This window comes from Telmatherina bonti (assembly GCF_933228915.1).
Source record: "Telmatherina bonti genome assembly, chromosome: 21".
Classification (NCBI taxonomy): Eukaryota; Metazoa; Chordata; class Actinopteri; order Atheriniformes; family Telmatherinidae; genus Telmatherina; species Telmatherina bonti.
The window spans coordinates 15,357,354-15,385,088 of record NC_136630.1 but is presented as its reverse complement, the minus strand read 5'-3'; the positions used below and the strand labels follow the sequence as shown (position 1 = coordinate 15,385,088).

The 27,735-nt window shown below is 39.1% G+C and overlaps 2 protein-coding genes across 2 annotated transcripts in view; one reads left to right on the top strand and one right to left on the bottom strand.

Moving 5' to 3' along the window:
* Nucleotides 1-27,735, top strand: part of afap1l2 (actin filament associated protein 1-like 2) — a 42,907-nt gene that overhangs the window by 14,689 nt on the left and 483 nt on the right. The window contains exons 3-18 of the mRNA XM_079260932.1: nt 1,018-1,083; nt 5,747-5,838; nt 15,210-15,321; nt 18,790-19,001; nt 20,978-21,157; nt 21,249-21,335; nt 21,500-21,584; nt 21,905-22,009; nt 22,597-22,808; nt 23,746-23,891; nt 23,983-24,094; nt 24,217-24,471; nt 26,334-26,622; nt 26,925-27,098; nt 27,186-27,373; nt 27,468-27,644. Of these exons, the coding sequence (XP_079117058.1) occupies nt 1,018-1,083; nt 5,747-5,838; nt 15,210-15,321; nt 18,790-19,001; nt 20,978-21,157; nt 21,249-21,335; nt 21,500-21,584; nt 21,905-22,009; nt 22,597-22,808; nt 23,746-23,891; nt 23,983-24,094; nt 24,217-24,471; nt 26,334-26,622; nt 26,925-27,098; nt 27,186-27,373; nt 27,468-27,644 (2,492 nt within the window). The remainder of the gene's footprint in view (nt 1-1,017; nt 1,084-5,746; nt 5,839-15,209; nt 15,322-18,789; nt 19,002-20,977; nt 21,158-21,248; nt 21,336-21,499; nt 21,585-21,904; nt 22,010-22,596; nt 22,809-23,745; nt 23,892-23,982; nt 24,095-24,216; nt 24,472-26,333; nt 26,623-26,924; nt 27,099-27,185; nt 27,374-27,467; nt 27,645-27,735) is intronic.
* On the bottom strand, nt 6,277-9,034 carry LOC306771661 (kelch repeat and BTB domain-containing protein 13). The gene has a single exon (XM_079260933.1). The coding sequence runs from the start codon at nt 8,913-8,915 to the stop codon at nt 7,413-7,415; it is 1,503 nt and encodes a 500-aa protein (XP_079117059.1). The 5' UTR covers nt 8,916-9,034; the 3' UTR covers nt 6,277-7,412.

Genomic DNA, 27,735 nt, shown 5'->3' with positions numbered 1-27,735 from the left:
CAAGCAAGGACTTCTCTGAGTATTGTTTGATGAATGCTTGCCACAGTCAGAGTGGGTGTCAGTACTGATCCCATCTCTGCACAATGGCTTACTTGTTTGGTTGAAGCTCCCTCTTTAATCCTGGATTTTTCGACAAACATCCTGAAAGTTTGTTTGGCACTAAGGTGGCTTGAGATTTTCTCACCTTGTACTACAAGGGGATTTACAGGAACAATAAAAGCAAAATAGTCACATTGTGTGGATATTCCACCAGTTTTAAGGTGTTTCAGCTGCTACAGTGGATAGAAGTTTGATTTCATTGGATTTAAAAGGATTATGATTGCATAATGTTGCAATACTCCCCTGTTATACACCAAGAAAACAAACTGTCTGTGGTTTTTGTCACTGGTATTCTTACTTTCAGAGCATTGCTGTCTTCATAGAGGCCGACAGATAATGGGATTTGACATTGTTTCACTAAAATAAGATTAAACTTTAACATAAATAGTCATAATTTTACAACTTTTATGTCATTTAGCATGAATCGTACCTGTACTGTGTCCACTTGTATACCATCACTCTATCAACAGCTGATGTGTATTGGTGACTAGCCAGTTGGTCTCTCTCCGTCGTATCCTGACAGATGCAGCATTTGTGTTTGACAAAACTAATTCTGCATTTCTTAGAATAATCGACAAATGCCTAAATGGAGGGTATGAAGATAAAGCTTGGTGGGAGTTTTGAGGGTTGTTGGGCAACAGAACGCAAACTACAAGTATGGACAGTGATTTTGTAAGCTAGAGATAAGCTGAGGTGAGATGGAACTGTAAGAAAGATTCAGGACAGGTTTTCACTTTGACAAGATGCTGCTTTCGCAGTCTATGTAGCATTTTCCACTGCCAAATCTTTCAGACCCGTTTGAGGTCTGTTTTAGGTTTAACACCTAACTATTTGTTTGTCTGGAAACTTCTATGGTTTCAGCTGAGCTTTTTTTTTCCTCTTCAACCTGTTAACCACTGTTGGCATTCTCTCATGCAGGTGCTGATGAGGAGTATATCTACATGAATAAAGTTGTCGTTACTGGGAAGGACAAAGATAACAAAGGTATGATGTTTTAGATGTTCCTTTGAGATGTACCACTTTGTAACAATTTTTTCCCCAAAAACATACTTAGTGACATTTTAATGATATGATATGCACATATTTTTTATGGTAAAATGATCACCTATGACACTGTATAACATTTTTTTATCCATGAAAGGTCAAAGTTTTCCTGTAATTTTCACAACTTTAATCAAGACTCAAGTGCCGTTGACAGATATTCTTCCTTTCAGAGCTTTCTCCTGATTTTTCCAGTTATGTCACCTGTGAATAGACAATTGTTAGCTTTGGACATATTTTGGCTTATGATCAAATATATGCAAGCCCATTTACATTTCCATCTGCTGTACTTTTGGTTTCAGTGCTATTTTACATTAATATTGTAAAACTGGAAACTATAGTTAGTAGGGCTGCTCAGTTATGGCAAAAATTATAATCATGATTATTTTGACTGAAATTTAGATCTCGATTATTTAACACGATTATCCTTTTATCTTTAACAACATGAATTTTTTTTTAACATTAAACTGTGACTTTAAAAAAAATGTCTTTAGGATTCCACATATTTTAGGAAAAAAAAAAACAAATAACATGAAGCTTTGTCTTCACAAAGTGCAAATACTGATGTAAACTGAATAGATAAATAAGTAAGGCTTAAACAACGTTGCGCGTCGTGGTGTTCACGACTCCGCGTCAAGCATTATAACCGTCTAACACACGGTAACAGTTGTGTAATCCACTTTTACCATGGTCCCACACAGTAAATATTTTATAACAAATTTGTATTTTTTTTTTCTACAACATTTGCTGAAGTATAGGAACTATTTCAAGTTGGCCTGGATGTACGTTTTATACCAAACAACCGCTGTCAGCCTACAGCGCGTTTCTCTCGTTCACCTGTTACAAGACAGCTGATCTGAACCAGTTGATTAAAGCGTTGCTATGGGGACGCCCCGTAACGGAGGGATATTACAGTGTTTAACCCACCAAACTACGTGAGCGTTTACACAAAAATATTGCAGCTAGTTCTCACTGACAATGGTGTAAACTATGTTGGAGTGAACTTCCACAACCTACTGCAATTATTCTACATTGACCTGCAGCTGGAGCCGACTGAGACTGGCCGTCTGGGAGTGCTTTAGGACGGGGAGAGGCTCCCGCTGCTTGTTCCTTACAGTAACTGCAGAACAATATGTGCCTTCAAATCAGTCGCCAAAACACCAGAAAAGTCTCTAATAACTCCAGTAAAAGTTGCTAGATTTGTTGCTAGTCGCTTTTAACAAAAAAAAAAAGAACTCGCCAAGTTGGCAACAGTGTCTGAATGAAACCAAAGCGGCTGTGGGAGGAGTGTGAGGGACCAAGCTGGTGAAGGAAGAGGAACACAGATGCCTTCAAAAGAAAAGGGTTTTATTTGCCCAAACAATATAAATGAATTAGGTCTTTAAAAGAGGTCAACTAAGCAAAACTTAAATCAAAGTCTGAAAATAACTAAACTAACAGATTAGGGAACATAATCGACATAACACAAAAACATACTGACCTGACAAACAACAAACAAAGGAGAACTTAAATACTGGCTGATCAGACCAGTTACAAAACATATGGGGTAACACATTAAACATACTAACAAACTAGACAAAGAAACAGAACCTAACTGTTAGCTCAATTATTCTTAACAAAACTACTAACAAAAGGTAAACCCAAACTACTCAAAAATGGGAAAGAAAATGAACAAACATTTGAAGAAACTAAACTAAACTTTTAATCTCCCCCTCTGAAGATGTGGTCTTCCCAAAGGCCCGTGGCACTTCCTGCTCACTGGCTTCCCTCCTGTGCACACTCCTGCCCCCCAATGCCCAAGCTAATCCCTTCAGCACCAGTAAAAAGAAACAAGATTAACCAAAACGCAAACAGTTGAAAATACAGTGGCTCCTTAATGTGCGCGCTAACAAAAAGAAACCAAAGCATTTAAACTAAGTTTAAATATCAAGAAAACTGACAATGTGGTGCTTTTACCGCCTTTATATGTGTGGCCATTGGTCTGGCCATCACAAGGAGTTTACAGCACAGCACTGCAATGCCAGTGATGCTCGATAAGCAACTGAAGACAGCAGGAGAGGAAACTGCAAAGAGAAAAACAATCGCAGCCTTTTAATTTTATGATCGTTAAAAACTCAGATCGTAATTGAGATAAAAATCCAATTAATCGCCCAGCCCTAATAGTTAGACCCCTCAGTTTACTGTAAATCTGTAAAAACCCTGACCAATTAAAGCATTTAGGCTAGGATTTTGCGACCCGGCGCAGTTTATTTGCCACATTTCCAAAAACAAGCGAAAATTTAATTAAAATCCGTCCATCACTTTTTGAGTTATCTTAAAGACAAACAAATAAACACCGGTAAAAACATAACCTCCTTGGTGGAGGTAAGAAAGAAGCCTTGGATCATGCAAGGAGCAAAACCAGAGGGAGGAGGAGCCAAGACAGGGTGCTACTTTCAGATCTTGCAAGCTCCCCAACATTACCTACTTTCAACATTACCAGCTTTAAATATATCTGCCCAAAAATAAGGAGAAGGTCCAATGGCTCAAGAGTAATTAGTTTAGGTTGTTCTTTGTTATTTGATTTTAAATGTGAGGTTGAGTTATATTTCATAACCAAGCAACAGAAGTCTACATTTACTCACATGTTCTCTAGCGATGCGCCACATATTTGTATCTAAATGTTCAGTTCAGTGATGTTTGCCTTAGTTCCTTCTAGCCATCCACAACATTCATTCTGTTCTGATAAATGTAATCTCACCGCGTCAGATATGGTATGACGGCTATGAACTCTATTTTCATGAAGCATGCATGTTATTTAAATACCAAGAAAACAGTAACAAAAAAGCCCTTTGATTTAGTTTTGTGTTTGTCCAAAGGGTCGAACTGTACTTGCTTGTTATGCTATCTGATCTCAAGCTCAATTGAGATTCAAATGAATACCAGAAAAGATAAGCTGCTACAAGCAGCAGTCCTCCTCCTCAGCCCCCCTCCTCCCACCCACCATTTCCTGCCTGTTTCTCCGAAGCTCCTCACCATGTGAGACTGACCTGTTTTGTTTGGACGGTGATAAAAAATGCGGTTTGAATGAGAACCAGTCTTAGCACGTATTTTCTGTAGTGATGCTTGCAAAGCCACACAATGTCTTCCACAGAGACTGAAGGAAATCTGACAGGTGAAAATAAGAAGTTTGGTGTCACAATTATTCTTCTTTTGTAATAAAGTTTTGCTCTTGAAAAACAGTCTGATATCTTAGATCTGATTATCTCAGTGCTGTTACATACTCAATGTCATGTGGGAATCTTCACGCTTTGTATTTACTGCAGGTCAGTGCAGCTTGTTCCTTTTCATTGTGATGATATCAAAAGACACATATCTACAGCTTGGTACATGACTGAAAGTTTTGCTGTATGTACTGAACAACACAGTCACTAACTTTCCTGCAACAAGCCAGAGAGAGGAAATTATTGGATCACACATACATTCTGGTTTTCCTGTGTTCGTTGATGTACAAGCAAAAACCAGATGCTAGAAGTTCAGAGAAAGAGCTATATTCATGTCATTAATATGGTCATCAACACACTCTCTTAGCCTGAGGTTAACCAGGTAAGACAATAAAATATATTATGAACTTTTGGCTTAACACCATAAGGCATAACAGAGGTCTTGCTATTTTTACTCATGATGAGACTTTCTGTTTTGAAATCTGCATATGGCTACAGTCTGCAGAGACTTGCAGCAGGGTGAGTGAAAAGGATAACTGAGCGTTTAAAGCTCACTAATGAACGTGGTGCTTAATTGTAGCTTCATAATTAACAGAAATACATAAGAATGATTGCCCTGAACATCTTTTTAGGGAAGTTAAATGCCTGATGTATGTGCAGCACTTCGGCCAATCTTGATTGCTTTTAAAGTGCTCAATAAATAAAGATGAGTTGAGTTGATAAAAAGATATGTGGTCCATTGTATTGCTAGTGAAAACCTGCCATATCTATTAACACTTAAGAATACTTTAGCTGCACCCATTATCATTCCAGACATAGAAAAAATATCTATCCTATTTTTATATATATAAGTTACTTTTTAGCATTTACGCTACTTTGTGGCAATTTTTATTTTCTTTAAGAGATATTTGGAAAACCATAGCAGAGAGACAATGAAAAGAGAGGAGATAGCTGTCTGAAATAAACTACCAATTTCTTCTTCCAGCAGTCGACATCTGGCGAGGCCAACTATATAAATATGGGCCATTGTGAAGTCCAGTGAAAGTCATAATTCTTATAGCTTGTGTGCAACGCCTTTTCCAATTTTCTTAAATGAGTACTGTGGTTATGTTTGTTTTGTATAATGCGGTCATTGCTACCAGACAAAATGCTTCTACATGACTTGAATTATGTGGTATCTGTGATTTAACAAAGAAAGATTTGTACTCAACAAGGAAACCAGGAAGCAGACCTGAATAGGAGACCAGATGGACGTTTGGAGATAGTGCTTTATAAAAAATAGATTAAATATAGATTTGGATGATGTACCACTTATCCGGTTTATCACTTGTAATTACAATAATCTGTATAAGATTCAAAATTCCTCCCATGCACTGACCCTCCTCTCTGCTTTTATGACCTAGATGACCGAACAGATGTCATGGTCAACGGAAAAGCGGCTAAATACATCCCTGTGCCACAGAAGAGCCTTCCTGACCTGCCACCCCCCAGAACAGTAAGTTCTTATTACCTCTTTGCTGTCACAGTGGATTAACATGCAGTGATTTAAAATCTACAGCTTTTTGAGGCTGTTCCACCTTGCCTGAAACATTAACAGGATAAATGACTCGAGTTGGACTGATGAATCCAATAAAATCAAATATAACATTCAGTAGCTGATACCTTATTGTATGCAAAATGACCTTAACAACAAATTTTAGTTTAAATGTAACTGACAGTATTATGGAGTTGTGTTAGAGAACAGATATTAGCATCACTAAGCATCTTTTAGCATTGAAATTACATTAAACAAACTGAAACAGTCTAATAAAACTCTGCTTAACAACAGCATTCTGAGACTCTTCAGGTTAAAACATTTTCTGATAAACCTGAAGCCATACATGAGTGTATTAAAATACTCATGTGCCACTGAAGGAGAGGTGAGAGAAGCTGTGATATGTTGACTGAGACTGTTAAATCCTGAAATTACCCACTGCAACTTCAGGGAAAAGGGAGACAATGAGAGGTTTAAAGCATCCTATCAATGGCTTTGAACTTTACTCTCTCTCTCTCTCTCATACTCACACACATGCTAACACACATGCACAGCAGCCTCCTCTTGTATAAACTACAGTAGCAGCTGTTGCTAATCAGAACAAATGCTGAGTCAGCACTTGTGTATAAGTGTGTGTGCAAAGATAGGTGCATGTAAAAATGAATGTGTTCAGTCAGTTTGCAACCTTCAACATCAGCCAGCATTTTTTTTTTATTCTGAGCAGTATCTGTTTCAAATCTTGTCATACAACAATGCCCTCATACTTCCATGTGTCTTTTCCGTCGCCATGGCTGTTCTGGCAATTCATCCACTAGTGGGCAGTGCTGAGCTCAGAGTTCACATCCGTGTTTTAAAGTTGGTTTGAGATGCTGGTTGATGGCAGTAATGCACAGCTACAAAGTTGTTTCTAACTATTCAACATGCCCAACAAACTCACACAGCCTTTCATTAAAAGCTTTTTTTCATCTCTACAGTTGCTATCGTCAATTTGTAATTCTCTTCTTCCCTGGTTTGTTCCTTTAGCTGGTCACATGTTGGCTTTAATGCTCAACACTGACCCCAAGGGATCTGGTGGTATTGCGTCAAAGGATGGATCTGCAAGGCTCCAGAAAATGGACCAAATTCCGCGTGTAAATGTGGAGTCCGCGTTAGTCCAGCATAAATGGGCCTTTATGTTTACTTTGCAATGTTTTCAAGTCATGCAGTAACTTCAGAAGTGCTGTAAGGCATCTACAGATCCTTTAAATCAAGGCCGGATTACCCAATGGACATTATGGGCACTGGCCCAGGGGCCCACGCCCACTTGGGGCCCATGTGGGGCCCATGTGGGGCAAACACCAGCAGTTTGGACATGAAACAAAATGTACAAAAAAAAGCCAGATAGTTACACCACAGTGTCTAGTGTCTTTCTATTGATACCATTGGCTGAGAGATGTTAGAAATGTTGTTTCACAGTGTATCATTCACAATTTTCAAAATGTTGTGGTGGGGAATGGGCCCCCTGGAACACTTTGGGCCCAGGGGCCTGTGCACTTTTAATCCGGCCCTGCTTCAGATGTGTCCTGTGGGGACTTTTCTCCTTCCTTCTCCTCCACATCTAATTGCGGTTGAACTGGTCCAGTCTTAGGGAGTCTGAGTAAACATGTCCACAGTGAGCCACTTTTTGGAAATCCCTTCATCTGCCTACGAGGCTTCCACCCATCAGCAGTGATTGTGTACTCGAGTGTTAACATGTGTTTCACTGTGAAGGCAGAGTCGCCCCTTATCATTGCAGTGAACAGCGCCCCCTTGCTGTTGATGTAATGACCGGGCAAGGCTGTCCATTGGCCTGTTGTGATGTTATAACAGTCCATCAGGCAGCGTAGAAAGTCATCACATGGCCCATTGCGCATCACATACAAATTATCCCTGTGCGCAACCATACAGTGGCCGTAGCTTTGAGGTTTTATCATCGTTGTCACAAGCTTCCACTCATCTTTCAGAGGTACATATTCATAAATGTCTGTGGTATCTGGTGGTTTCCAGAAGCAAACAAACATTCTTCGACGTGCAACAGCACAAGCTGCAGATGCAACAGGTGTTGGTGCATGTTGTATAAATTTCCACTCTCCTTTTGCAGCGTCATACCTCTCTGCTGTTGAAATTGTTCTTTTTTGGACCTCTCCACCAATAGCATAGAGTTGGCCGTCATGCCCAAGCAGGGTAAAATCATATCTTGGTTGCTGGGGACCTGGAAGTGCAGTCCAAATCCCTGAATCAGGGTTGTAGCAGAAGCTTCCATCCACTGTGTCTTTACCATAACCATAAACTCCCCCTACTATGTACAATCGATTGTCCAGCACTGCCACACCAGCCATGGAGGTGCTACAAAGGGTTGGGAGGTTTGTCAGATGCTTCCACTCTCCTTCTTTTTCATCAAGGAAGCAAACAATCCTGAATGAGTCATGCAGCAGCTCCATTGAAGGAGAATGGGTACCTATGGCAACATAAGTTGCAGGAGACAGCGTTTGAGAATATTGCAGCAGCTCCTCTGGGATGGCGCTTTCTGCTGCTTCCTTGAGGTCATCGAAAGCATCACAAAGAAAGAGAGCAGCATGGTGAAGCAATTTCTGCACTCCAAAGATGGCAGCTGCGTGGTAAAGCAAGAGGCAGTTATTCGAGTCAATGATATCACAAAGATGCTGGACTAAACATGCAACCTGAAGAAAAGCAGCACACTCTACAGCTTCTACAAGCTCATCTGGGTCACCGATGCTGGGACTCTCTCCCCTGCAGACAGCGAGGGCAATGAGGAAACCCCTTGCGTGGACTCCACCTTTCAGGTGGAGCTCTTCCTGTTTGCTCTCTCTCATCCCAGAATGGAAGAGAGCCTGGAAATAGTCACAATAACTTTGAAGAAAATCCCGCTCCAAAGTGAACCAGCTCTCCTCCACCTTCACTCTCACCCAGCCAGCCTGGCTCTCTCTGTCCTCCAGACTGAGGGTGGCATTCTCTCCATGGGTATCTCGGCTGGTTCCCAGGCTTTCTGGTGCTTCCATAATCTCTCCAAGCAGGACCTCTATTCTTGCTAAATAAGGCTCCCAAGTGATTATTTGTGTGACTTGAATGTAGATTAACCATTTTTTCCCTTTGGACTACGTGGTAAATAAAAGCTTCCACTCTGTCCTGTCTGCATGGTCTGAAAATAGAGCTGGACTATAGATAGCCGCTGCGCTGCTTGCAAGCGTCAGGCAGGAAAAGGAAAACTGTTGACATGCACTCCAAGTGGTAATGTGGCTGCTAGCAACTGGTCATTACCATAACCGCAGTGCGATTGGCTAGCAGGCGTTTATGCTGAATTATTCATGATTGTGTGTCCTTTTGAATATAGCCTGTTTGAAAAGAGTTGTTCAATTTCATTCTTGTGGATTTTCTTATAGTTTAGATTTACATATAGTTTATTTCAACTTGTTTATATATAAAAGTTTATACCCTTAGATTCAGGAAAATTTGGAGAGAAGAATATAAAGGGTTTAGAGGTCAAACTGTTACCAAGAAAGCAAAATAATAGAAGATAAATACATACGCACAGGCTGGGTCATGTGAGTTTTTTCTTTCTCTTTCTGTCTCCTGTGGGACAGCTGGACCGCACTGCCTCGTTCCTGCTAGATTTTCACTCGTACCACTTTCTAAGAAGTAATGCAGAGCAGTACAAAAGGCCAGGATCTCTCCTGAGTCTTGCTTTCCCAAGCCAAGTTGCATTGATAATTTTTATCACTACCTTCTCTTTTCCTCTGAGCACCCTGCAGAATTTCACTGTGATACACTGTGTGTATGTGTGTGTGTTTTGCACTGGCAGATTCTTGGCATGGGAACCAGGGATTTTCCATGTTGCTCTGACTGCTCAGTTTTGTGGGCTCTTTTTTCCCACTCTCCATTCAAAGCCCCTCCATCACACCCATATTCTTCCCCTGACCACCCTCTTGCTTTGTTATTTATGCTCTGACTCTTCAGTCCATTCCGTCTGGTCGACGTTTCTGTGGTGAGTGTGTACATGTGTGTGTGTAAGAGAGGAGTGACAGGAAGGAGCTTAAGTGTCTAAGAAATGTCTGAAGAGATTGAAGTCTTCTTAGGGTAAAAAGTACACATTCCTTTCCTCGCATTACCCCCACGACAGCCCTTTTACACACAACAAGGAGCATTAGCTTAGTGAAGATGAGTGAAATGGAAATGGAAAGAGGAAAAAAAAAAGTGGAGATAAGAGTGGGTGGGCAGTCAGGGGGATTGCTTCTGCTGCTGCTGCTCTTTTGGAATGCCTAACTTTTTCTTTTAATTAACAGCAGATGTCTTTACTGTTTTCTTTTTTTTTTCTGTTACTATAAAATTTCTTGAGTGTGTGTGTGTGTTTGAAATGTATTTGCAGGCACATTGAAATGGATGTGTCTTTAAGTGGCAGCAAACAAAATTTCTTTGTAATTTCAATCATTACATTTTATGGTGTAAACAAGTCTTAAGGTTTGGGTAAGTAGTGGTTATGGGTAAGGTTGAAGTGCAGTCATGTAATGAAAAAAAGCACATATTCTTTCAGTTTTAGTTAAACATATATGAGCTAGTCCTTTCCAAGTCTTAAATAAATAACAGCAAACCCAAATGAACCGCTTTACATGACATATTATACCCTGATATTAATTATTAAACAGAAAATCAAGCCAAAATGCAAAAGGCATGCATGGAAAGCTATGTACACCCTTATTTCTCTCTTATGTTATGAGTTACTGTTTGAGGATCAGTTTGATTATACCAATACGAAGCTTGGATGAAATGATAATCAGGACACTCCTTTACATGCAAACCAAAAATCCGATCATCATCTTATTTCAGGAATTATGAGAATATTCAAGTGTTTATGGAAACAGCATAATATGGTGTCCTTTATAAGATAATAGCAGTTATAAATGCATAAAAAGATCAAGAATGGTTTATTTATAACACTCAACAAGAGCATTTTCTTTCTAAATGTAACGTGGAACCACGACTTAGATTCACAAAGTTAAAAATGAACAAACCACAAGACTTCCGGAACAATGTCCTTTAGACAGAGCAGACAAAAATAGTGTTTGGTTTGACTTCATGCTAACTTAGGGCCAAGTTCTTTCTCTATATTACTGTAGATAAGCCAAGCTGTCTTCATAAAAGATCTTAATCTTCTCTGAGTTTTATAAAAATGTCACAGAACTTTGAGCATTTCTACTTGATCAATTAATCAAACTGGCCCTGCGATGGACTGGCGAGCTGTCCAGGGTGTACCCTGCCTGTCGCCCAAAGCCAGCTGGGATAGGCTCCAGTTCCCCGCGACCCTGAATTGGATTAAGCGGTTCAGAAAATGAATGAATGAATTAATTAATTAATCAAACTGCAAAAAAAAATCCAATTTATGTATATTTCTGCCTACATTAGCACAACTCTGCAGCATTCTTAAGGGAGAAAATAGTAACTCATATTGATTCTGACAGTTCAATTTGCTGAACTTAGCACTTTGAAAAATTAAACCACCCTATAATATGAAACGTATGTTCCTTTACTCCAAGTATGGGGATATTTCTGTTCCCAGCATGTCTTTGTGGATCCGTTCCTGCATGTTCTGGCATGCGGGGTAATCACACAAACAAGTTTTCGTCACTGTGACTGCGTGCAGACTGCGACATGACGCCAGTTATTATGACAGCTTTACAGCATCTGCTGTGCATTACTGGAAATGTGTTTGATGGCTAACAAGATATGGTGGGAAAATCTCACAAAATTGGGATTCTTATGTTTGACTGGGCGCTATAGGGGTTCTCTGACAACACACATCAGTGAAGAGTTCATCATTTTATTCATTTGTGTTTTGTTTTTCTGTAAATGTTTGCTGAGTCAGTAACTCTGTTTTTAATCGATACCACAGAAGATCCAACAGGCTGCAGTTTATGACTGGTTTTGTCTCTGCTATTATTTATACAGTCAGCCTTTCTAAACACCAATTTCTGAAGTTATTTTCAGATTTATACTCCTGTGATTTAATTTGCTTTTACTGAGGGGAAATACTTTTACCTAAAACGTTAATGCGGTGAGATATGTTTAGAGTTTGCATACATTTGCTACTTTGATAAAGGCTTATGTTCGATGTGTCTGTGCTAAAAAAGAAAGTAAAAGTGAAGCATTAGACTTGGTTGTAAAAAGCATCCTCCTTCAGTAAAAGTCTGTCTTTACTGATATCACTTTGTATCACAATAAAAGAATAGATTTAATCTTCCTGAAGGTATCTGAAATTTTTAAGCCGTTATGTCATTGTATTTGTTAACGGTATCCAAAACAAACTCGCATATCTCTCATCTTCTTCTTGCCACTGTAGATATCACACAGGTTGAAGAGCTCAAGTATGCTATTCAGGGTATAAATTTCTGATGAAGAGCTGAGAGGGACTGTACATGAATACTAGAGAGCTTTTTATGAAGTAAAGTGTTGAAGCTTGATGAAGTAATAGACATGTAGCCTTTTACAGAGTCATACACTCTTGAGCTGACAGATTGTTGCTCAGATTTTATCTCTAAAAACACATTTTCTTGTAAGTGACTCGAGAAAAAGCCAAAAGCACAGTTCCTAAGAAGAACAACACCCTTTCAGTAGAAAAATTATGACTGCACTTTGTACATACTGAATCATTATACAAACTCCAGATTTCCCAGGAAGTTGTCAAAGCCGATTTATGATTATTAACACATTTAATAGGGTAAAAATGTAGTTCTCGCCCTTTTTCTTAAACTTTGTGAAAATAAAACAAATTTTTAAGCAACACCACATTATTTCCCAACTATAAAACTCTATGCTTTTCACACAGTGGCACAGTGATGTTCATTGTACTCATTGCTGGAGCCATTATTTCCCTGCAGTGTTCCTGGTTTATCACAACTTTTTTTTTCTTTCATCCTAAACGCATCACATGCCAGCAGCTGGATATCAACACAGAAATACAAGAAGACATATTTAGAAGAAATGAGGGGAACAAAAAGTGACAGCAAAAGATGACACAAGGGTCAATGTCTAACTGATTTTTAATGGCTGGAGAGAGCTCAGAGAAGAGTCAAGACGCAGGTTGGATGCTGATTTATTCTTTGTTAGAGGGTGCCAGAATGTAAAACAGGAAAAAAAAAAAAAAATAGTGCCACCTAAATGATCAGGATTTATTTTAGGGATCTTGAGAAGGCTGTAAATGTATTCTTTTTTTGTTCAGACTGGATCAATACATTTCATTATATGTTGGAAAGTCAAAATTTTAAAAAAATCACAGCTGCAGACTGTCCAAACCACGGCAGCCAAGCATCCCGACTAATACATGTAAATGTGAACATACTGTGATCAGCTAAGTAAAATGAATACCATTGCTCTTCTTGTCACAATACAACATCCTGATGGGAAATTCTGCATCCGGCCATTCAAAAGGATGTTACGCTGATACTTATCACCAAGCGGCAACTTTTGGCAGAAATGAACATGCTTACAGTCTGGTTCAAAAACCCATTTTAGGTTTTCCTTCATGACAACTGTGTGGGGGGTGGAAATTTTTTCAGAACTCATCGGTTTAGAAGTTGTTTAATCTTGAAATTTGGCATCATTGGGGGCGTGTCATTTTGATTGACTGGTTTCCGATATCCAGTGGCAAGAAGGCAGGGTGTAGCATCGGGATTATTAGCCAGATAACAGTGTACCTTAGCTTTAACCCACCTACCTACATAAACTGGTTATCTCCCATTAGTTCTGGGTTAATTCTAGATACGGGGACATCGGAGTTTGATTGATGTCAGTCATCCAACCCCATGCTCACAGCCCCATCTTGGCCCCACCTCTTTTCCTATTTTTGTATTTTCCGGGAGATAAGGCACGCATGATGCTGCCAAGATGGCGGTGATGGAAACTGCCCAACAAACCTCAATTAGTGCTTCAGAAACCAACAGGCGATGTCGTAGAGGCTCTGTCCATCTTTTTATGTACAGTTTATGTATGCTTGCCACATTTTTGCAGTGTGGTCATATCTATTATATGGAAACAACACTAGAGTTATGGTAGCAGCCTCCCACTGCAGGACAGCAGTTGGCCCCACATACAAACAAATGCTTAAGAAGAGCCTAAACGAGATGTGCGTATGAAGTGTCCACCCAGCTTCCAAACTTCCCAGATACTAATCTGATGCAAGCCCAATCCACAAAGACCCCACCACACAACTCACAGGCCCAAAGGATTCATGGCCAGTATCCCAGTACCCAGACACCCAAGGACTCTTACACATGTCCATGGTCCACACCCTGACTGGTTAGGACACATGTTGGCAAAAGGGAAACTTAGTCAGTATTATTATTAGTCATTGTATTTAAGATGATTAGTGTATTTTACCTTACTTCCATTATACCACTGGTATACAGCCATTAGCTACCAGTCCAGGACAGAATCAATCATAAATCCTGATGATTACCAGATTTGCTTAAATGGTCGACCAACATGTATGTTCGACCCCTTTCTTTCTTACACTTCTGGATGCACTCTTAGTTCCTTGAATCAGAAGTGTTAACTTCTACTACATTGGCCAACATTTGCAATTTTATTGATACAAATAAACTGTCTTGACTGAAGTTTTTACTTTTTAATATGTCCAAATTAAAATAAAGGATAAGAATTAGTTTATTGTTTGTTTGTAAAAATGTGTGTTCAGATAAATCTTGAAGACTTGCTGCTTGTTTTCTTTTCAACAAGGAAAACTGAAAGAAATTCCTGTGATGATGTATGTCTCTAAATGTATTTACTAACTAAATCTAATGATTTATTGTTGTTGGCTAAGCACTTGGTTCAAGGCAGACAGACAGTCTTTACCACACAGGAGATGACAAGAGAGAGAAGTGAAGTCAGACTACTGACTGATTTCATGAAAAGCCACTGGGCCCACGCATGCCTCTCACAAAAACACAAATACATGTGTTCATTCCCCTTTACGTGGTCACATAGATGTTCTTCTCCAAAAGAAAGTATGTTTCTCTCTAGTTGATCCAGGTCAAAGAAAGATTGTTTACATGAGGAATTCCACACTTAAGTGACTACTGTATTAACCACATGTTCAGCTTGCAGGAACAACACATTAATAAATATGTGTGTAAGTGCATGATTATGATACAGTTGATTGTGAGCATGATCTTTACCTCCTCGTGGCTTTTTTTCCTCACTGTAGAATCTGGTAATGGTAATCACAGTAGATTTAAGGAGGAAATTAAAGTTTTGTTTACTTTTACTTCTTTTAAAATCTCTCTCCATATTTCTCTCATTGTTAGGGTGTGTTGGGTCGGGAACCGTTCCCTTTGCCTGCAGTTCCAGCTTCAGCCAGTGTAGACATGTCAGAGAGTTACTATGAGGAGGCTCAGCCCTACGAGGAGGCTGTAAATGGTAAGAGACCTGGTTGAATGTTTCATAAAAATTTTGCAACCAACTAACTTTTTATTTTTGTTTCTTTGTTTTCTTTTCTACTCTGGGCCTCTTTAAAAAATGTGGAGATGCTACATAGCCGACTGAGTGTAAGGGGAATCTGCATTATCTGTAGATAATAAATAATAAATAATATAAACACATCATGTTACACAAGTTCTGTTTTTTCTATATGTGTGTTTCATTGGTTCTTAAGTTAGGAGAATGTGATGAGAAAGTATTGGGGTTTATTTTTTCTTTCTTTTGCTTTCAATGTAAAGCACTTTGCGCTACATTTTATTATATAAAAATGCTTTATAAATAATTTTCTTATTTTTTAACCTTTCTGCTCTGATAGAAACAGTTTTAAACATTTTATTGAATTTCTTCCACTTAAATATTTTCCTATATTCTTCTTATTCTTATTCTTTTTCTTTTTCTTATTCTTATTCTCATTTTCTTCTTATTCTTATTCTCATTATTCTTTTTCTTATTCTCATTATTCTTATTCGTATTCTTATTCTCATTATTCTTATTCTTATTCTTCTTCTTATTCCTATTATTATGGCCTAGCTAAGCAAGCAAATAGGATTTGCAGAGTGGAGTTTCATGGACATGAAAAAAAATCAAGCTTGTTGACTATGAGGCTTTGCTTGATACTTAAGTATTATGTGCTTTTTTTTATTTTTTTTATGTGATTGTTGCTGTAATACATATTAGTTCTGGACCTGAAAGGGAGAACAATGAAAGAGGAGAGAAAAGGAGAGGCAAAATGGTAAAACCTGAAAATGAAAAGAAAAAGTAGATGTATTGTGAAGAAATTTGACAGAAAACATCCTATGGCGTTTGCAAGAAAGCAAAGCAGAGAACCATCATGAGCACCTCTACAGAATGAGCACAGACACCATCAATTGTGGGAGAAGTTGTCACTTTGGGTGGACCGACAGTCCATTTACATCGGATCAGAAGTGGCTGTTATCTTTTTAATCTCAGTCTTATCCTGAATTTTGTTTGGGGATTTCATCTCATTGTTTTAGACTTTCAAGTTTTAATCAATCAGTTTGTAAATTGGCTGCATTAACAATTAATGATTAGTCATTTTTAGATTTTTGACAGGTGTAAGAACTTCCACCAAACATGCAGTTAACAGTGATGTCTGAGACCGAAGCCAGCGGCAACGCATCTAAACCTGAATGTCATTCATTATTCAATATTTTGTAACAATTTAAGTTATTGTCACGCCTTCACTGCTCTTGTGAGCTTTTCGTGATCAGGATGTTTCTTTTCAGCATGTATTAAACACAGTTTGCTAGTGAGAAAAATAAGTGTAGACTTGAAAAGGAGCTGGGCGGAGAACGCTGTGGTGACGTCACATGCGCATTCTGTACCAGAAGACAAAGCAAGAACATAAACAGCAGCAACCGCCACAGCATGAGCAATTTTTTACAAGAAAACCTCACGGTAGTAGCGGTTAATTAAGCCTGCTGCATAACACACTAATGCACTGTATTAGAAGGTGTGTTGATGAAGGAAAATGTGTGTGAATGCATTTGTTGATGAGTGCATTTACCGGTATGCAAATGTCACCATGTCATATTGGCAGCAGAGGAAGAGGGGCCTCAGAGTCCCCAAAGGCAGGCAGCAGCCTCCACCCAGAATGGAAAACAAGCCCACCTTTAATGTTGTATTTTTAAAAATAAATTTCAAAATGAAGCATTTATGATGTACATCAGTCCCTCTAAAATACATAGAAGTGGGAAGATTTTTTTTTAAAAGAGAGAGAGAGAGATTTGTTACTTTTAAATTTTTACAGTGTTTTCACAAAGTTTGTCTCGAGACCTGGAAAGCTGGAAACTCCAGAGCGTAGTTGGGAATGTCATAATGACAAAGCCAAATGCTAAATGAGATATTTAAGTCATTTTTTAAAAATAGACTAAATCTACAGTACTCCAGCAATCTGAAGAGTCTGTACTTTGTCCTTGCTGTTCTAAACTCCTCCAATCAAATGAGTCTTTTTGCATGTATGTCCTAGCCACTAACAGTAGGACAGATTACCACTCGCCAAAGTGAAAGTCCCAAATTAACCCATTCCTCCACCACATTATCCTCACTGCCAGGATTTTGTTGCTCACTAGGTTTCCTCTTCATCTGGCCTGTGATTGACCACAGCTTCATGTCCCAGATGAAGCAGTGAGACAGCAGGACGAGTTTCTACAGCCAGTTTTACTCTGACATAATGGTGGAGTGTGACTGACTCGCTTGTTGTTCTTCAGCACACAAATTAATGGAAGTCCTCCGAGTTTCTGTATTCCTACAAAAACTGCTACTCACTATAGATTAAATGTCAGTTTACTAGAGCTGTATAAAATTACTCTTGATTGCCCCATGCTTGTGTTTTATTAATTATATTCACCTTTGTGATTATATGATAACATATTAAATTGCATGTTATCATATAATCACAAAGGTGCATATAGTTAATTAGGGCATTATTGTTTTATGAGAGACAAAGAAGAATTCTTTTTCTTACAAACTTATCTGTAGTTTTTTGGGGTTTTTTTCCCTGTCTTTTTGCTATTTTATTTTTTGGCTCAAACGTTGGCCTTTCTGTGTGGCCTTTGCATGTTCTCCCTGTGTACATGTGGGTTCTCTCTGGGTACTCTAGCTTCCTCCCACCACCCAAAGACATGCATGTTAAGTTAATTAGTAACTCTAAAATTGGCCCTAGGAGCGAAATTGAGTGGTAATGGTTGTTTGTCTCTCCGTGTTGGCCCTGTGATGGACTGGTGACCTGTCCAGGGTGTACCTGCCTCTCACCCAATAATTGCTGGGATAGGCTCCAGCTTCCCTGGGACCCTTAACTGGACTAAGCAGTTCAGAAAATGACTGACTATTTTATTTTTCTTCCTTTTCTTACTCTTCCTTTTGATGCTGTGTAGATCTGGAGAGGTCTGGCCTCCTCTTAGGGCCCTGGATGCAAGTGCACAGCTCTGACAGTGTGATCTATGCTGTTATCACCAGGGGTAGCTAGGACTTGTGTGTCTGTGTGGCATGCCTGCAGTTATTTGAGAATGAAAAATAAAATAATGAAAAGTTGCATGAGGATAGCGGCATGACCAGAAAATGGCATGTAAATAAATAACTTCCAGTCAGAACATACATCATAATCAGCCCCATCTTCAGTACATAAAGTGTGTTTCATTTCATTTTACCTTATCATTTTCCTATTTAAATGTATTATTTTTTCTTTCGTCCCAAGTTTGCATCCTTTTTCTGTCCACCAGAGAAAAATCATCTTTTCATTCTAGAAAATAAGACATGAACCTTTATTAACACCATCAAACTCATCCAACAGATTCATCTGTCTGAAAATGTCCCCACCATTTCATTTTTTCTTCTTTTTTTCTCGCCACGTTGCTTTAAACTTGACTTATTGCTGTTCTTTCTTAGATGACGGCGAGGCTGTCAGCAGCTCATACGAGTCTTACGACGAGGAGGAAGTAACACGGGGGAAGTCGCCATCAGCTCAGCATCAGTGGCCATCAGCAGAGGCATCTATCGAGCTGATGAAGGATGCTCGCATTTGCGCCTTCCTGTGGAGGAAGAAATGGCTCGGCCAGTGGGCCAAACAGCTCTGTGTCATCAAAGACCATCGTCTGTTGGTGGGTAAAATAGACCCAAGGAGCTTTTGCTTAGAACATTATGAACAGTCTGATTTAGCTTAAATCATAAAATCCGACCGTAAAATTCTATTTAATATAATAAATAACTGACAAAAAAAAATCTATTTATGGAAACAGTCATTAAAAAAGGAGAAATCAGTTTAATGGATGTCGTTCTACTCACTGTGGCTCAAATGAAAGGCCTCAACTTTTTAAATTGCTGTAGAAAATAAGTGTCACTGGCATGAATGACGTGTCGGGGGAAACTCCTGCACAGTGGCACGGCTAACAAAGTAGAAATCTTTATTCAAAAGAGTCACAGTTAAAAACCTGATAGGTGAATAAATTGCTTAAGTAAATGTGTCTCTTGCCAGTAAAGCGTAATGTTTGGTGATTTGTGCACTTTGTTTCATACATAAAGCGTGGGACTGAAACAACATAAGCTGCTGAGGTTTCCTGCCAAAATAAACACAGAAGTTAAATGGATTTTTGGCTCATTGTTAACATGTTTTGAAGTTTCTGTTTGTTTATTTATTTGCCAGAAATATCAATTTGACTTGCTTTATTCCAAGTTTTACATCTTAATGACAGTAGTATTAGGTTTAATGAGTGAATATTCAGCTATTTCCTTTATTATTATTAATTACAGCTGAGGTATTATTATCTTATGTTTCTAAAAAAAAACCTTTACCCTGAACCTCAACTTTTTCCAATCAGTAGTTTTTTTATAAGTGGTCCAAGTAAAGAGCCTGTAGACTTCTCTTCCCCCTTTAAGACTTTTTAAAAACCACTAAGAAAAAGTCATATGGATCAAGGTAAAATAATTGTAATTATTAAAGCAACATTAAAACAGCCTTTGACTGATTTTTGATGGTAAATCGACTGATTCCTGGAGCCGTCATTGTCCTGCAGCATCCCGAGGCCAAGAACCAGTGTTCCAGCCTGGACCATAACATGACTATTGTGTTTTGCTGTATGGCTTTGTCATATGCCAACAACTGGCTGTCAACACAGTGACCATTATGGACACACTGTGGTGCATTCTGCAAAGAAACCCAAGTGGATATTACTGCAGTCAACACTTGAACTAACTGGAGAGACAGGATGCATGAGAGATGATAAATTAATCTCCATTAGTCTGTTTCAAAGTACAAAAAACTGCCAAAAGTTAAAAATGCCAGTTGGACTAAATGAAGATGTGGGTTGTTGGCTAATCCTTCAGAGACACTATGGAACTTTGGCAGATTTTCTCAGAGAATCGCTCCCAAACGACAGCTTATATGGCATCCATCTTGCTTCCTTCCTCTACTCTGAGCTATCTCCAGCCAGTAAAAGTCATTCCAATGATGACTATGTCTTATTTCTTGCTGTCTCTTTCTCTCATTCTTTCTCTCTCTTCCTCCAATAATGTCCTCTTCCATTTCTTTGATAAACCAGCCATAGTGCACATTCAAAAACCAATATGTTGATATCCAGTTACTAGTGTGTGATGTGATGCGTACAGGAAAACTCAGCTTTAATGTAATCCAGCGTCAAAGAAGCAAAAGTAGTGAAATGCAGTGTCTCAGCTTCAAAAGCACAGATGGGCAACATTGGCTTTAGGAATTAAGAGAAGAAATGTCATTATGCCATCGCAAGTCAAAAATGCACATTTTTTAAGTTAAAGTTACATAATGCAACTTTAAGATTATGTATCATATATTATATATTATGAATGGTGCTGTTATAACAAAATTTACTGTAATTTGCTTCACAGTAATAGATTTTTTTTTACACATAATAGAGTTTGCAGTTTAACTGGAATTAGCTTTTAATTGGGAAAAGTTATTTACTTTAAAGCAGCAACGCAGCCCAGGAGGCAGCCCACAAACAGGCCGTCATGGTGTGTGTATTACAGTTTAGGTTAAACTGTTTACCTGAGGCTTCTCGTCAGCCCTCATGGGATTGTGTTACCATGTTATCTCTGCTTCTCTTAGTGCTATAAGAGCTCCAAGGAGCAGACGCCTCTACTGGATGTGAGTCTGCTGGGCTGCAGCGTGGTCTACAAAGAGAAGCAGCTGAAGAGAAAAGAGCACAAGCTGAAAATCCAGCCAGTTGGAGGGGAGGCCATCGTGCTAGGCCTGCAAAGCAAAGAACAGACCGAGCAGTGGCTGAAGGTGACAAATTTCAGGGTTTCACTATGTAACTTTTAATAATGATTTTCATACATTTCTTTACAAATTGTGCACATCTCTTTTTATGCTTTAGGTGATTCAGGAGATTAGTCCCAAACCAGCTGAAAACTGTGACACCCAACATTCTGCATCTGACTCTCCAAGACTTATTTGCACAAAGGTAAATGAATCTACTTTCCTTGTCCTCGTTGTTGTTCAGACATATTGCAGCAGCAGACGTAGGAAACTTTGATAAGTCACAAGTTTTTGTCCCTGCCCATTTTGTTTGTACATTTTGAACAACATTACTTTCAAAATGGCTAAAATGTAGATGTGACCACACAGGGAGAGCTGAGTGAGAGACATTCAGGGGCTTCAGAGAGCGGCAGCAGCACAGACAGTCATGCTGAAACTCCAGAAAACAAAGATGGTGAGTGACATCAGGAGATTTTCCTTATGTTGCTTCTTTCACTACCTCATTAACATTTAAATAATATCTCAGCCTTACTGATATCTCCGTTTATATTAACTTTACTGTTTTGTTTTAGTAATAATTGATGTTAAGGACTACTAAGTTTTGGGAAAGATGGAAATAAAATGTTACTACAGACCAAATTTAGATTAAAACTGAACCAGCATCTAGGTTTTATAGATCTGCACTAACAGTGCATGTGCATGACAAATCAGGTGCAGTGCAGTGACACTGAGATTTGACAGCAGAAAATATTGTTTCCTTCTTTGTCTCCATAGTGAAGAAGAAATATGGCGCAGGCTTGATGTTCAGTAATCTGATGAATATTGGCAAGAAAAAACCCTCCTCACTAGAGAGCAATGAAAAGTCTGTCAACACCTCAGGTAAACACACGATCTTGGGATGTAACCTTGTCAACGCATGTAAAGTTGCAGTAAATGTTTGATATTTCTTTGATAGTTCTGCATAAAAGCATTTTCTACACATAAAAAGACATTTTTTTTTGTGATTGTGTGTGGTAAATGAAACATACTCACATCAATCTCTCACACATCGAGGATTGTGTCAGACTTAAGTTCTAGTCTGAACATGTTTAACTTCTGTTCCTTTGTGTTGCTTGTATGTGGTTAACTGTGTAAAACAAACAGGATGGTTTAGGGTGCAAAGCTCCTGGTCTTAGAAAGGTTCTTCTCCACCTTGTGCAGTGAGAGTAAAACTGCCCATAACTGAACCATCTGCAGCCTGCAAAATTTCTCATTTTTCCCCTTTTCATTTTGCAACCTGTTTTTTGCAGCCTGCATGCAAACCCATGTTGAGCCTTTAGTTTAATAGATTTAAGTTTATTGACTTAACTTACAAATAAAAACAATGCGTTATAATAATGGCTTTGTTTTTATGTTGCATTTATTCACAATATTACCAAAGAAGAGAAATGGATAACTTGTGATTTACCTCTTCAATCTTCACTCAGGCTACCTCAATGTGCTTGTGAACAGCCAGTGGAGGCCCTGCTGGTGTCTTATCAAGAATGGACAGCTGTGGTTTTATCAAGACAAGGGAAAGAACAAAGTGAGCCAGCCAGCTGTGACCCTGGGAGGCTGCAGTGTTTTACCCGACCCCAGCCCCGAGCACCTCTACTCCTTCAGGATTGACATGGACGGCACACAGCTTGCAACCCTAGAGGTAGATAAATAGTGGAGCTGCTGTACAGTAAAGCTCCCTTTCATATGTGGAGGTTAGAACAACCAGAAAGTGCTTCCCATTTCTGACAGAGCAGTCTGAAGCTGGTTAGAGGTAAAAGATTAATAGCGCATATGCTTCACATGCAACTGAAGCAAAGGTTATTGAAAATAGATCTTTATGAGGTATACATGCACCAGGTTTCCTGTTCAGGGTTCAGTCTCGCTTCAGCTGAGAGCTGACCTCAGCATTACTGTGTGTTTCTGACTTGAGGCTAATAAACCGTGTTTCGGCTGTAATCCCTAGCAACAACTTGTCCTCATTTGAAACTCTCTTTCTGCTGACATCAGACTCGGTATATGTAAAATGTGTATGCACACAAGGGTGGTCTGCTGCTTGTGTGCATGAAGGGTGTGGATGCAGTGGGATTTTGTGGACTAATGCTACACCCTCTTTCATTAGTCCTTTTAGTACCACCCAGCTGCAGCACATATTTGGTCATAGTCAATGGAATTTAGTGTTTAGTCTTGAGGATTCCTTCTGCTTTTTCAAGCTAAAAAACTTGGTTCAAAGAAATATTATTCAGAGAGCTGTTTGTGAGACTGATATCTGCTGGTAGCTTTTCATTCAGATCTAACTGCTGAGCTCTAGATGACTATAAATATGTTATTAATCCGATCATTGAAGATGCATTAGTCTGTTATCACATCATTGTGTAGCTCTAGCCTCTCCTAGTTTGGCGTCGCAGCTCGCTTGAGGAGTAAACAGTTTTGCTTTTTGAAGGATTTACCATTGGAAACAATGCTGTAGCAATCGTTCCATGAACTCATATTGGCAGATGGCATGCAAAGTAAACCCATGCGGATTTAAGCCGATGGTGTTGCAAGTGCTTGTTTTGCACTGAATGCACTCTCTGTTTTCTCCTCCCGTCTCCACCCAGGCAAAGACATCAGCAGATATGGGTCATTGGCTTGGTCTCTTGCTGTCACAAACGGGGACTAAAACGGACCCAGAGGAGCTGACGTATGACTATGTCAATGCGGAGAGAATTTCCAGCATTGTCACAGCTGCAAAGACTTCATTCTAGTAAGTTATCGTCCTGTACTCACCTAAAGACGCCCATATATGCTTGAATAATGCATAATTTCAACATGTCTGGATGTTTGTGCCTCTCTAGTTTGATGCAGAGAAGATATTCAGAGTCAAACGCATATATAGACACACTGCCTTCCATTCCTCAAAACTCTGATGAGTTGTATGATGATGTGGCATCAATAGCTGATCCAGAGGTAAGCATGACAACTGAGAATCCCTGCAGTATTCTTCTGCCTGTTTCCAGTTTCTTTTTTAACTTGGACTCATTTCATCTGGCTGCTTTCCATCCCTAACATCCTGCTCCCATGTCATGCAGGATGCTGATGAGAACAGCCTGCCAAACTGTGAGGACAACAATCTCCTGGAACAGAATCAAACATGCTCGCCAGATGCTAAGGACCTTACGAGTACAGAACAGGACAACGACAACAGAATTTACCTGGACCTAGTCCCTGTGCGTTCCTTCCTCCATACATCCTGTGGGAATAAAACTTCTCCTGCAAAGGAAACTTCCAGGCAGTCTCCAGACCCAGTTGAAGAGCACAAGGACTCCTCCTCCCAAATTAAAGAGGTAACTCATGTGCATTTGAATTTATATATGCAACTGGATGTATTTGGCATTCAGAAGAGAGGTAAAGTGGCATGCAAAGGTTTGGGCACCCTGATCAAAATGAGTCAAAGGTGAACTGATCACCTAAATCAGCAAATACAATCTACTTTCCAGCAGATTTTGAATGTTCCCCTGCTACAACCCACCTGATCAGATTAATGGCTCATTAGTAGGCTTATGCAAAACTTCACAACAAGCTGTTGGAGATAAATTATTTGGTGAGTTGAAGCAGGAAAACATCTGAAACGTGCAAGACAGCAGTTAAGGTGTGTTAAGGTATTGTAGTTTGGCTTTCTTGAGCACATTATGAGGAGCAATAGCATGTTCACAGTTTACAGTTTTATTTTACTTTTGTTTTATCTTCATCTGTATGCAAGGGTCAAACAGGTCCCTGCATAACAAATGACACATAGCCCACATAGAAGTTACTACATGAACTGAGCATCGCAACTCTACATGTACCTGGATCACAAGAGCAACACAAACACTTGTTTTGATCAGAGATTTTGCAAAAGATTGGCAATTATCAGCAATAACAGGACTACAATAAAGTCAGTAAAGAGTCCTGTTACCAAGCCAGTCAGTCCTGAACCTTGTCCCAACAGCTACTGGTATTTCTGGCGTTAAAAAAAAAAAAAAAGTTTTGAAGTTATTTTTTTCTGTTTTTTTTGCCTGTTCAGTTCCAAACACAACTAAGAAGTGACTTTAGGAGAGAAGGTCAAGACATGTAACCTTCCTGAGTAAACTACTTGAACATCAACACCTTGCGGCGAACTCAGCTTTATTGTTCAGCAAACATCTGAATGTATTATTTGAAGAAAACTAAAAAATTATTATAATCAAATCAAATTTTAGGGGAAAACAAGTGCAGTACCTTTCTGTCTGTTAAACATGGAAGTTGACCTACAATGGTTTGGCTTCGTATTGTATCCAGCAGCACAGGAAACTAATCAAAATGTGTTTAATTAAATATTAACCATTTCTGCATCACGCAGTGTGTGTTAAAAAAAAAAAAGGATGAAAAAATAGAAAATTAGTTTCACAAACTAATGAAGCTGTGACTAGAGCTCCAAGGGGCTGTGTGTGTAAGACTGAAAAAACTGAAGTAGTTTTAGATGGCAATTAAAAAATAAAAAAAAAAGAAACAAATTGACATATTAAAATGTGTTGAAACTTATACTTTGTGTAATTTCCTTCTCTATTTAAGAAGTACAAAATGCAGAACTAAAAAAATGTATATGTATATATATAAAAAAAATAGGGCTGTGATGATATGCACTTGTCCCGATTCAATTTCATTTAGATTTTTTTTGGGTGCTGATTTGATTTAAATTGCGATTCTTACAGTTCTTAGATATTGCTGATTTTTGTAGATAAAAAAAAAAAAACTGTACAAAACTTTTTTTTCTGCTCGTCATTTTACTTGATTTCAATTAGGAAAAAACAACACATCATTCTGCTGCTATAATGGCCAAGAAGACAAGTAAAAAGATCAATAAAAACAATAAAAATGACAAAAATTTTACAATGAATTATTTATATTCATTTGAAACAAAATAGTTTTTTTTTAACAGAAAAAAATTTATTTTAAAATTGTGAAGCAAAAAATCTCAATATTCAAGTTTTTTTATTTGTTTTTTTTTTATTTGTTTATTTATTTATTTGTTTTTTATTTCCCACCACTAATAAAAAACAACCAGGACAGTTTCTATAAATTGAACATTTTACAGCAGTAGCAAGCTTTTTGCAAACACTGCCAGTTGCATGCTACTTCATTTAAACCTTGTATTTTTAACCTTTCTGTGAAAATTCTGAAATTTCAGCTCATTTCACCCAACCGTACTGAGCCTGACTCAACACCTGCGTTAAACAGCCACAACTCAGTCTCTGCTACAAACAAACCAGAGCAACAACCCCCGACCCCCACTCCATCACAGCTACAAACTCAACCTGCCAAGACCTTCTCCCAAAGCCAAGAGACCCCTAAGAGGAACAGTCTGGGAATCCCACAAGTCTTCACCTCTTCTGGAACACAGATCCATAAGGGTCATACTGCTGCTACCGCGCTCCCTCGCAGCCCACAACCTTCACGGCCAAAGGCGCACACCATAGGTCAGTGTGAACAGGAATCTTGGGTTTACTGGGTTCTGTACAGAAAGAGAAAACATACCTGTGCCAAATGACATTTTGCAAGGAGGATTCCTTGTCAAAGCTGCAGTTTTACTGTCCCCATCAGCTCTTCCTATAGCTACTGGCTCCCTCTAGTGAAAAGATGAAGCTACAACAGCTAAAGACAGCTTCAATGTGGAATAAAGATTCAGATCCTCTCGCAGCATCAAATAAATGCCAGTGATAAATACAGCTTTTTTCTTATCTTGTGTTTCATGTTAAGAGATTAACACTCTTATCTCCAGGGTGTCCAGGTTCAGTTGAAGTTAAACTTGGCAAGAACCGCACAGAGGCAGACTTGCGGCGCTACATAGATGAGAGAGACCGACTGGAGAAAGAGAGGGAGGAGGTGAGGAGCAGTCTGGCAAATCTAAAGAAAGAGAAAAAGGAAGCCAAAGAGGAACTCAGTGGCTGCCAAGGTACATCTGCGTTTCCTGTCAGTGGCACTTTACTGCTTCGAGGTTTGTACTGATAATCCTAACTGCCTGCTGGCTTTCCTCCATCAGACCCCAAACGACAAGCTTCGTTAGAGATCAGCCTGAAGCAGAAGGAGGAGGCGTGTCGAGAGGCAGAGCATCGCAGGGTAGAGGTGGAGCTTCGATTGGTAGAAGTGAAAGAAAGTCTGAAGAAAGTGGAGTCGGGGCCTTTCACGCTGGGAACCACGTTGGACAGCAGCCTCCAGGACGCGCCTGCAGTTAGTTTACTGGTTCTGAAACTTCACATTTTATATTGACGCAATTCGAGCTTAACATGAAGACAAAACTTTTACTATTTCTGTGATTTTACAGCCTAAAGCAGCAACTATGCCTAGTCTCCAGTCATCACTATCACCATCATCATCGCCTTGCCAGATGTCCAACAGCAACAGTGCAGATGCTGCTTCACCAGTAAACTCTGCGTCAGCTCTTAAAAACAGACCTGTCTCCATCATGGCCACAAAAGGCAAGGTCCTGCAGAAAGCAAAGGTAATATTAGACTAAAAGCACACTAGATGTATCATCTGTGTAATCTGCATATCATGAAACATAAAGTCACATTGCTGTGGGTTACAGTTTC

Excerpts from the sequence above, each read along its gene's own strand:
- LOC306771661 (XM_079260933.1), bottom strand. The coding sequence starts at position 8,915 with ATGGAAGCACCAGAAAGCCTGGGAACCAGCCGAGATACCCATGGAGAG.